This window comes from Rhincodon typus, chromosome 19, assembly GCF_021869965.1.
Source record: "Rhincodon typus isolate 14 chromosome 19, sRhiTyp1.1, whole genome shotgun sequence".
Lineage (NCBI taxonomy): Eukaryota > Metazoa > Chordata > Chondrichthyes > Orectolobiformes > Rhincodontidae > Rhincodon > Rhincodon typus.
In genome coordinates this window covers 32,638,048-32,648,704 of record NC_063350.1, presented here as the reverse complement: position 1 = coordinate 32,648,704, position 10,657 = coordinate 32,638,048, and the positions used below count along the sequence as shown (strand labels likewise).

General features: G+C 40.0%; 1 protein-coding gene across 1 annotated transcript in view; it reads left to right on the top strand.

The window, feature by feature from the left end:
* ada (adenosine deaminase) overlaps positions 1-10,657 on the top strand; it is a 59,548-nt gene that overhangs the window by 32,725 nt on the left and 16,166 nt on the right. Inside the window, exon 7 of the mRNA XM_020527456.2 lies at positions 10,294-10,365. Within this exon, the coding sequence (XP_020383045.1) occupies positions 10,294-10,365 (72 nt within the window). The remainder of the gene's footprint in view (positions 1-10,293; positions 10,366-10,657) is intronic.

Here is a 10,657-nt window from a genome sequence, read left to right as displayed (position 1 = left end):
GATATCACCACTAGGCCATCTAATTCAATTACAATATCAATATCACCAATGATTATGTACCTTGGGGTTCATAAACCTCCACATACTCTAAGATTAAGCCCTATTAGTGATGTTGTAAAAGGGCCATAGCCATTTGCAAGATTTTTGCAGAAATAGACAGGAAAGCTATCCTGCAGGACAATAGCTAACCTGTTCAGATCATTCTTTGTCATGTACGGTACAAGCTCATATATTTAAGAAATGGTGCTATCTTTGAACCTGAAAAATGCCAAGTCTTCCTCAAATTACTTTGGAAAGGCAATGGAACTGAAAGATATTACAATATTTTATGGTGTTACAATGCACTGCCTATGTGACTGGTATCTTTTCCCTAACAAGATGCTGCTTTCAATCTGAAAAGATGTTTTGTTTACCACATTGAGCAGCATGCTGAGTGAATTTCAGTGCCAGTATAATGTCAAATACATCAGTCATACATTCTAACAATTGGCTGATTGAATGAAACAGCCTATTCCTTTCGTTGTGCATAATAGGCAGAGTACAGACCCCACCTCAACCAGTCTAGTTAGCAAAACACAAAACAAAACATCTTCTTTGACATGACTGACTTGGGAGAATGCAACAATGTTGAGCCCCAGTGTTCGTAGAGATGTCACAAATGTGAAACTTTAATTAAATTACTGAATTGTCCAATTCACCTGACTGTCTTTTGAGGTTGAAAGAAATACACATCAGGCTTTTGGCAGTAACAAGAAAATAATTAGTCAATCAAACCGCTCTTCTTAACTAATTAAAAAATACTGTTAGTTTGTGACTATACTATTTAAATTACATATCTTTCAAGATTTCCCCCTCCCCCTCAACCACATACACAAATACAGACACTCAAAGAGAAAGAGTCAAGCACAAATATCAAACAGACACTCAAAGAGAAGTAGACAAGGCACAGCTCATCCCGCCTCCTTGATCTGTCCATCTTTTCTCCCACCTGTTCGCTCTTCCCACCTCATTGACTGACTCCCACACCCACTTCCTACCTACGAGCCTCATCCCTGCCTCCTTGACCTGTCCGTCTTCTCTCCACCTATCTACTCCTCTATCCACCTTCCATCATCGCCTCCCCCTCTCTCCATTTATTTCAGAGTCCCCTTCCCCATCCTCATTTCTGAAGAAGGGTCCAGACCTGAAACGTCAGCTTTCCTGCTTCTCTGATGCTGCTTGGCCTGCTGTGTTCATCCAGCTCTACACCTTGTTATTTCAAAAAATGTGTAACTTGTTTTACAATACTTGCAGCGAAAAGTGTCAAGTGGATGATTCTGCGCAGTCTGTGTTAGCAATCTGCACCATTAAAAATGCCAATGTCCAGGCATTTCATGCCACCCTGAATATTGTGGGGTTAAGTCCACTGGACACAACTTTCGGTATATTTGAGTAGCGTAACACAGAAAGAGGTCATTCACGCGAGTGAGTTTGTACTGGATTTAACTGGATTATTTCTCGAAAGATCCAGTTTATTACCTGTATCCGATCATTTCTTTACCCCAAGTATCATGAAATGGTAAGTAAACTAGTAGTTTAAGACCAGAGCACCATTACTAGCCATCCTTTTAGCCACCCTCTAATAGCTGAGCCAAGCTGATGCATCAGAAAAAGATGCATTGAAGTATTGCTTTGATAGCACATCTGAAATGGAGATCACACAATTATTAGTGCACACCATGCTTTACTTTTCGTATTAACTAGTATAAAGTGTAAGTTTAGACTACCACTCTACACTGCAGCTGGATTAGTACTCATACTGGAGGTTTGAACAGTGTACAGTGTGAACATGAATTGTACATGTTAGCTATTCGATGAACTTTGTAGAAGTACTTTCAGTGTTAAACAACAGATGTAGCATGAAGTGCAGTAACAGACTGTCCTATTTCACAGTTGGTAATATGAAGCTTTGATGGAGTTAATTTAAGGGCCGACCATACATATTCGTTAGGGTGCAGCAAAATTAAAGGAAACTTAGCAGATGCATACATAACATGTGTCCTTAATATAGTGTAAAGTTGGCTAGCCATCCCTCGGAAGCTTTCCTGAGGCTATTAGCCTATTTTCTCATTCCTTCAGGTACTCTGCATGTTGCAGACTACATAAGGCATATTTCATCATTGTGTGTTTCCTGGGTGCAAAACAAAAAATAAATGGGGATTGTGATAGTGTTTAGGTATCTGCCTCCATTAGACAGCTTAAGATATCTTGATGGTTGTAAAAGACATACCTTTATATTAAATTCAGGACGAGCGCAATGATGCAATGAGAGAGATGAGAGAGGATATTCCCAGATGCAATAGGACCCTTAACTGAAACTAGGAACATACAAAATAGGAGGAGGGAGTAAGCCTGACGATCCTTAGACCCTATTTTGTTAATTAATAAAGTCATGGCCTCAACTTCCCTCTAGTTTATGAATTTGTCTCAGTTGTGAAGATATTCAACAACTGTACCACCACAGCTGCCTTAGCTGGAGATTATGGGGAGATTGTGGTATTTGGTAACATTGCTGGACTAGTAATCCAGAAGCCCATGCTAATGATGTGGGGACACTTGTTCAAATCCAATTATGGGTGGGTGTCTTATATCAGGTTGCCCATTTTCAACTGTGCCCCCTAATTCTGGATTTCCCAAGAGAGGAAACATCTCTGTCAAGCCCCCTTACAAATGTGTATTATTTAATAAGATCAGATCTCATTCTTCTAAAGTCTAATGAGTATATGCTCAACCATTCATCAACCCAGTGTACCTTTTCTATTTACTTCCAACTCCAGATTAACTTCTTAAGGAGACCAAAACTGAATGCAGCACTCAGTGATTTCACTAGGACCCTGTACAGTAGTAACAAGGCCTCCCTACTTATATACTTCATCACTCCACCATAAGAGTCAATATTTCATTGTCATTCTTAATTACTTGCTGGACCTACTGGTTTATTTTTGTGCTTCATGTATGAGGACACCAAGATTCTTCCATATTGCGGCATTCTACAGACTCTCCTACCCATTTAAATAATATTTTGCTTTTCTATTCTTGCTGCTAAGCGGATAACCTCACATTTTCCACATTAAACTCCATTTGTCAATTTGTTGCCCAAACTCTTACCATTCTATATCCCTTATTCCCTTTGTTGGTCCTCAAACTGCTTTCCTACTTCTCTATATAATCAATGTATTTGCTTACAATACATTTGGACCCTTTATCCAAGTTTTCAAATAATTGGGGCCCCAACGCTGACCCTTTTGACATTCCTCTAATTACAGCTTTTCAACTGGGAAATAATCCATTTGTCCTGGCTCTGTTCTCTTTTAGTTAAGCAATCATCTAACCATAATAATATATCAACCCCAACACTGAAGTTTTATCTTGTACCGTAACCCTTTTGTTGGCACTTTGTCAAACTCCTTAAGAAACCCAAAAACATCATCTTCTCTTTACCTGCCCTGCTTGTTACAGTCTGAAGGTATTCTGATAAATTGGTCAAACATGATTTCCCTCTCCCTATAATCATGTTGACTGTTTGTATTATGATTTTTTTTTAGATATATTGCCGCTGCTTACCTGTTAATGGAATCCAATATCCTCCCAAGATCAAATATTTGGTTAACTGGTCTATTGTTTCATGCTTTGTTTCCCACCTTTCTTGAATAGAGATGTCAAATTTGCAGTTTTCCATTTAGCTGTGAGCTTTCCAGAATCTGTGGAATTTTACATGATCAGAAGAAATGCATCCATTATGTCTGAGCCACTAATTGTAAGATCTGGATACAGGACATCAGCCATAGGAATGTATTAATCTTTATTTCCACTAGCTTTTCTAGTATTTTTTCTATATTGGTAAATGTTTTAAGTTCCTCTTTCCATTTAGCCCACAAAGTTTTCTACTATTACTGTGATGCTTTTAGAGCCTGCAGTTGTGAAGATACAAAATATTTGTGCAAAACCTTTACTACTTCCTTATTCCACATATTATTTCGATCTTGCTGTCATGGAATGGAGGGTCTGCTGGAATCTCTTCTGCACTAGCAGTCCTGCATGTGATCAGGTTGCTATCCTAATCTCAATATGTTGGAGAACTTAACACCTCAGCAGACTCTTTTCTTCCAAGGTAGAGTTGAGCTGTAGTACTCTTTAGTTCCTCTTGGCACTATGCAGTGCTGTAACAGAAAAAAACCCTCTATAAACACACAAATTTGCAGATTATTTAGCCATTATTAAATTGCAGTTTGTGGAATATCACTGCACACAAATTGGCTGCAGTATCTCTATGTTATAACTCCATCTGCCCTTCAGAAGTACTTAATTGACTTGAAATGCTTTTGAGTGTCAAAGACATAAAAGACATAGCTATCCTCTCTTTTTTCTCTCTCTGGCTTCCTCTCTTCTTCTTGCTTTTCTTCTCTCTGTCTGTCTCTCTCTCTCTCTCTCTGTCTGTCTCTCTCTCTGTCTGTCTCTCTCTCTCTGTCTGTCTCTCTCTGTCTGTATTATCTGATACAGGATCAGAAAATGTCAGAAATACCCAATTGAATTGTCAGCATCTGTGGAGAAAGAACAAAAGTTAGCGTTTTCTCTCAATGATGTTTCATCCGAAATAGAAAAAATACAAGTTTTAAACAAAGATAAAGAGGCAGCAACAACAAAAATTAAGAATAAAAGTAAAATACTGTGGATGCTACAAATCTGTAACAAACACAGGTTGAGGGCAAGAATGATTAAATGTCAAAAGGAGATGATGATACAAACAAAAGTGACTGAAATTGGATCAGATAAGGACAAAAAAAAACAGCTGTGTTTAGAGAGGTATAAAAGGAACTGACAACTGCTGTCTGAAAAATAGCAGCAGAGGTTATGCTCTGAAACTGTTGAACCCAATGTTAAATCCAAAAGACTGAAAAGTACTTAAATTGAAGTTTGGGTGCTGTTCCTTGACCTTCTGCTGAGCTTAATTGCAACACTACAGGAGTCTGAGGATAAGTAGATCAGATTGGGATGAAATGGAGAATTAAAGTGACCAGCAACTTAGTGTCAGGCTTGCAGACTGAATGGAGGCGTCTGCCAAATGGTCACTTAACCTGTGTTTGTTCTCTGCAGTGTAGAGAAGACTGCATGAGCAGCAAGTAGAGTATCCTAAATGGAGAGAAGTACAAGTAAATCGCTGAGTCACCTGGAAGGTGTGTATGGAAGCCTGGACGGTGAGAAGGGTCGATAAAGGTGCATGTGTTGTTTCTCATGCTTGCGCAAGACGGTGTTATGGAACAGGGTGTTGGGGTATTTGATGAATTGGACCAGTGAATTGAAAAGGGAATAGCCTCTCTTCAGAATTCTGATGGGAGGGAATGACATTGAGTTGGATGTGGTCAAAATGGCAGCAGATGATCCATTGAATGGAGATGGTGGAATAGAAGATGAGAATGAGGAGATCACTGTTGTGGCTCTGGGAGGCTGGGCAGGGTGAGTGCACATGTGGGACCAAATGGGACCAGAATAACCCTGTCAACCATGATGGAGGGAAGCCCTTACATTCGGAAAAAAGAAGTCATATTGGTAGCAATAGTATAAAATGTGATGTCATCAGACAGATGCAGCTAAGATATTAGGAGCATGAAGTAGAATCCTGTCCCAGAAGCAGAGTAAGAGGAAGTGACCTTTATGCATATTGGCCAACACTCTCATTTCCAGAATAGACAGGGAATTCAAGGAAAGTAAGAGTCGGAGATGGACCATGGAAAGTGTGGAAACTGGAAACTAAGCTAATTGAAATTTCCAGCTCAGGATGAGACCAGGAGATGACACTGATACAGACAACAATGTACTGGAAGAGTGGTGAGGGCTTTGACCTGAATAGGACTGGGACAAAGAATGTGTTACTTACCTTACAAAAATAATACAGAACACTAAGACAGAAGCAAAAAATTGCAAATGCTGGAAATGTGAAATAAAGAACAGAAAATTCTAGACGTATTTGATAGGAAAGAGAGCATTTGTGGAGAAAGAAATAGAGTATTGATTAGATTAAACACAGTTTGGGTGATTCATTTACAGAAAGCTTTCCATTCAGTTTGCAAGCATGACCTGAGCATCCTTTTTAATTTTAATTCTCCAATTGCTCTTGTTTTGAGGTCCCTACCCCACCCACCACTGCAATTTTCCAGTGAAGCTCAGTGTAAGCTTGAGCAAAAGCACCTCCTATTTTGATTAGCCACTTGAACGCCTACTGGACTCCATGTCAACAATTTCAATCTTTACCCCATTTTGATTCTTCTTTTCTTTTCATTTTCTGGTTTTGTTCTTGTTTTTCTCTTACCTTTGCTATCAGATGGAAGCTTTCATCATCCTGCTGTTCCCACTTCTTTTAGACACGTCGGCCTAGATCTTCAGGTTTCCTGCTTGTTGCAAACTAAAAGTACAGTCCACTGTGTGTAACTGGACCTTGCGGATGTGCCAGTGTTTGCCCTCCATGGGAATTACTCAGGGGCATTTTGAGTTTCCCACTGACAATTCCCCTGCTTTTCATGATTCTCCACAAAAGTCCGTGACTGTGAGCTACAGTCAGAAACTTTGGGCAGTTCCTCCAACCTTGCCTTAGTGGTTACCCAGGAAACGTTATACATACTTAAAACCTAATCTGATGCCTGTTATTTCAGAACTGCAACTTCATAGTAACCTCAGCCATTGCAGGAATTAAACCCACACTGTTGGTATTACTTTACTTTGCAACCCAACTGGCCAACCAACTGAGTTAACCAACCCCCTGTCTCAGATGTAACAGAAATAGTTATTGAGCATTATGTGATAAGCCTTTACTGTTAATAAAGATTGAGCCTCTCCTCTGCATAAGACAGAGGATCCTTCCTAACTATCTGGTACTTGGACTAATACCAGTTAAAAGGATTAGTAGCAGTGGATCTACCCAAGATATCTCAGATCATTCCAATGAACATGACCACGACATATATCATGCTGAGTGAGAGGTGGGTTTTGTCATAAATACCTGATATTTTCAAAAATCCTCTAAAGTGCACAATACTGAACTCCAAACAGGGCCTTCTAACAGAGATTCAATGCAATTTCAAAAGAGAGGGTGGTACAATTAACTGTTTATTGCATATAACCTCCAGGAAAAATGGCAAGAGCAGAACAGCAACTAAACTCTATTTACTTATAGGATTAAAGTCCTTGACACAGTTAGTAAGTAGCAAGCTGTCTTCTTTCTTGAATAGTAGGTCGTTTTGTGATTTATTTTGATTCACAAGTAGAGTGAAAGGAGGCTGTGGCCCCTGCCCTGTTCAGCTTGATGTTCTCTGCCATGCCTTTTAAATATTCTATATTAGGGAAATAGAATCCACATCAGGTCTTATAAAGATGGTAAAATCATCAATCTGAGGAGAATACAAATGAAAACCAAAATGCCTGAAGCCTTGGTCATGACTGCAGTTGCATTGATGAATGACCCTGAAAGTCTTTATCAGGTCAAGAAATGCAACATACCATGGACCACTTCTTATTGGCGTGTGATAACTTTGGACTCACTGACAGCATTGAAAAGACTGAAGTCATGTACCAAACTGTCCCACAAAGCACTGTGAAGCCAACTATTATTGTTAATGGTCAAACACTTGAAGCAGTGAACAAATTTACCTACTTCACCGTGCCCTCTGCAAGATAGTTCTCATTGATGGCAAATTCAATAAATAAAAGCTAAGATCAGATTTGCCTATTACAAAATACAAAACTGTATGGTAGTGAAGAGGAATTTGTCTCTGAGCACAGATAGCAAGAACTGCACATGCTGGAGTCAGAGATAAGTGTGGAGCTGGAGGAACACAGCAGGCCAGGCAGCATCAGAGGAGCAGGAAAGTTGACGTTTCAGGTCGGGACCCTTCTTCTGAAGTCGGGAGGGGGAAGGGAGATGGGACATAAATAGAGAGATGACGGGTAGGGCTGGGGAAAGTAGGTGGGATGGTAATAGGTGAATGCAGTTAGGGAGTGGTGGGGATTGATCAGTGGGATGGGTGTGGTGGTTAGGTGGGAGAGAAGATTGACAGGTTGTGTCAGGTCAAGGAGGGGGGGGATGAGAGGGAGGGTTGGACATGGAGTGAGGTCAGAGGTGGGGAGATTTTAAAACTGGTGAAATCCATCTTTAGGCCTTCGGGCTGTAGGCTCCCGAGGCAGAATATGAGGTGCTCTCCTCCAGTTTGCAGGTGGTGTTATTGTGACACTGGAGGAGGCCCAGGATGGACATGTCACCCAGGGAGTGGGAGGGGGAGTTAAAACGGTTGGCGACCAGAAGGTGTTGTCATTTGTTGCGTACAGAGCACATATGCTCTACAGAACGGTCTCCGAGTCTATGCTTGATGTCACCGATGTAGAGGAGGCCGCATCGGGAAGAGCGGTTCACCTGCACATCCGTCAACTTGGTCTATTGTATCCACTTTAATGGCTTGGATCTAATGACCCCTCCTCAGAACTGACCCGAAACGTTAACTCTGATTATTTTTTCCACAGGTGCTGCCAGACCTGCTGAGCTTTTCCAGCAACTTCTGTTTTTGTTCCTGATTTACAGCATCCGCAGTTCTTCTCGTTTTTATTATACATTTACTTTCTTGCTATCTTTTGTTCTTTTTTAATCAGATTTTTGTTTGAAGTTACAGATATAGGATAGAAACTGTTTGGTGTGTATATGGAGACATGGTGACTAACTGAAGAAATTTGAGGCTTCTAGTTCCTGAGGCTGCATAGAGTGAAATATTGCATTACGTATCATTTCTTGGTTTGAGCACAGCAAGCCTGCATTGAGCAGTTCAAAGTCAGGTGTAGACAGGACTAGTAAACTGCATGATTAAAGTTTCTGCTCTGTTACTAAAATTCATATCAATTCCAATCTCATAGCAACTCTTAATTATTTTTGTCACCATATCATTACATCTGATTTCAGTGAAACTACCAAATTAATGTTGAATTACACACATTTTCCTGAACGTACAGGAAAGTTATAATCTGAATTGAGACAGCCCAAATTCATATTTCTGGAACATGTTCAAAAGGAGAAATGCAAAGATTTTAAACCCATTAGTTTTGTTTGGATTTAAACTGAGTCCTATAAGTGCCAAGGCATGATACTTATTGCTATTGAGGTGTTAAATATGATATAGAGTTGCCACTCTTGACTTTGAAATCTCAGTCTCTGGATTCACACCCCAATCCAGAAACATGATGGCATGGTTGGGCTGACACTTCGTTGCAACACAAAGGGAGGGTTGAATGTGTCATTAAATTGAAAGCCCTACGATTATAAATGTATTGGCAAAGAAGAGGAGATAAGTTCTCTAACACAAACAGACAGAGCTGGAGAAATTCAGCCAGTCTGGCAGCATTTGCAACAAGAGAAGCATTTCAAGTCCAGTAACCTCTAGTCAGAACTGAAAACGGCTGGGAAAGGGTGGCATTTATGTTGATAATGGGGGTGGGTTGAGGAGGGTACGGAATGTAGTGTGGTAAGAGAATGGAGTACATGGAGATGGTGCCCAGACAGAGATTAAAAAAGAAGATAGACAAAGAGATTGCAGATGATAAACCACAAGAGAAATATTGCTAGGATAGCATTAACTCAGTTTATTATCCGCAATCTCTTTCTTTGCCTTTCGCTTTTCCCTTCTGCCTGTCTCTGTCTGTCTGGGCACCATCCCCATGTATTCTATTCTGTCCAACCCCCAACCCCACCCCGTCACCAATATAAATATCACTTCCTTAGCTACTTTCCGTTCTGACAAAGGATCACAGGATTCGAAAAGTTAACTTTGCTTCTCTCTCTACGGATTCTTCCAGACCTGCTGAATTTTTCCAGCACTTCCTTTGTTTTTCAGATTTCCAGTATCCATAGTTCTTTGCTTTTATTTAGGAGAGTTCTCCAGATTCCCATATAATAGTTTTCCCTCACCAGCACTACAAAAAAGCAGATTCCTTGAATATTTAACAACCAGCTGCTTCTGTGACCTTGTGACATGTGGTTTGCTTGATGTGTTTCGCCATAACTCAATGGTGACCACACATCAAAACAAATCATATGTGACTGTAAAGCAATTTGGGATGTTTGACATCATGAAAGGCATTATATGAATGCAAGTTCTTAATACTTTAGAAATGACACTATTATCAGATGAGCAGCACAGACATCTATCAAAAGAAGGATCCATTCAGTTCTGCTTCTTTACAGATATTTTTGTATCTTTTCTTGTTCTGTTACTTTGCTAGGAGGCTTTTAAAAGTGGCATCCACCGAACTGTCCATGCAGGTGAAGTTGGACCCTCTACAGTGGTCAAAGAGGTGAGGCAGTGTACGTGGTTATTTCCTTCTTGTTTTTTAATATCTTAAATCAATTTGAACTTTGAATTCCTATACAAAATGGTTCTGACATCAAGTCATGGTCTTGTTTAACCACCAAATCAGTTTCTCTTTGAGAAATCATGGAGTGTTTGTAGCGCAGAAGAGGGCTATTTAGCCGTCTGGATGAGCAATTCTCCTGTTACCATTAGTACCTGCCTTTTTTATAGCACATTTTATCAGATATCAGCTGTAAAATAATTCCCTTTTGAATGCCTTGACTGACTTTGTCGCC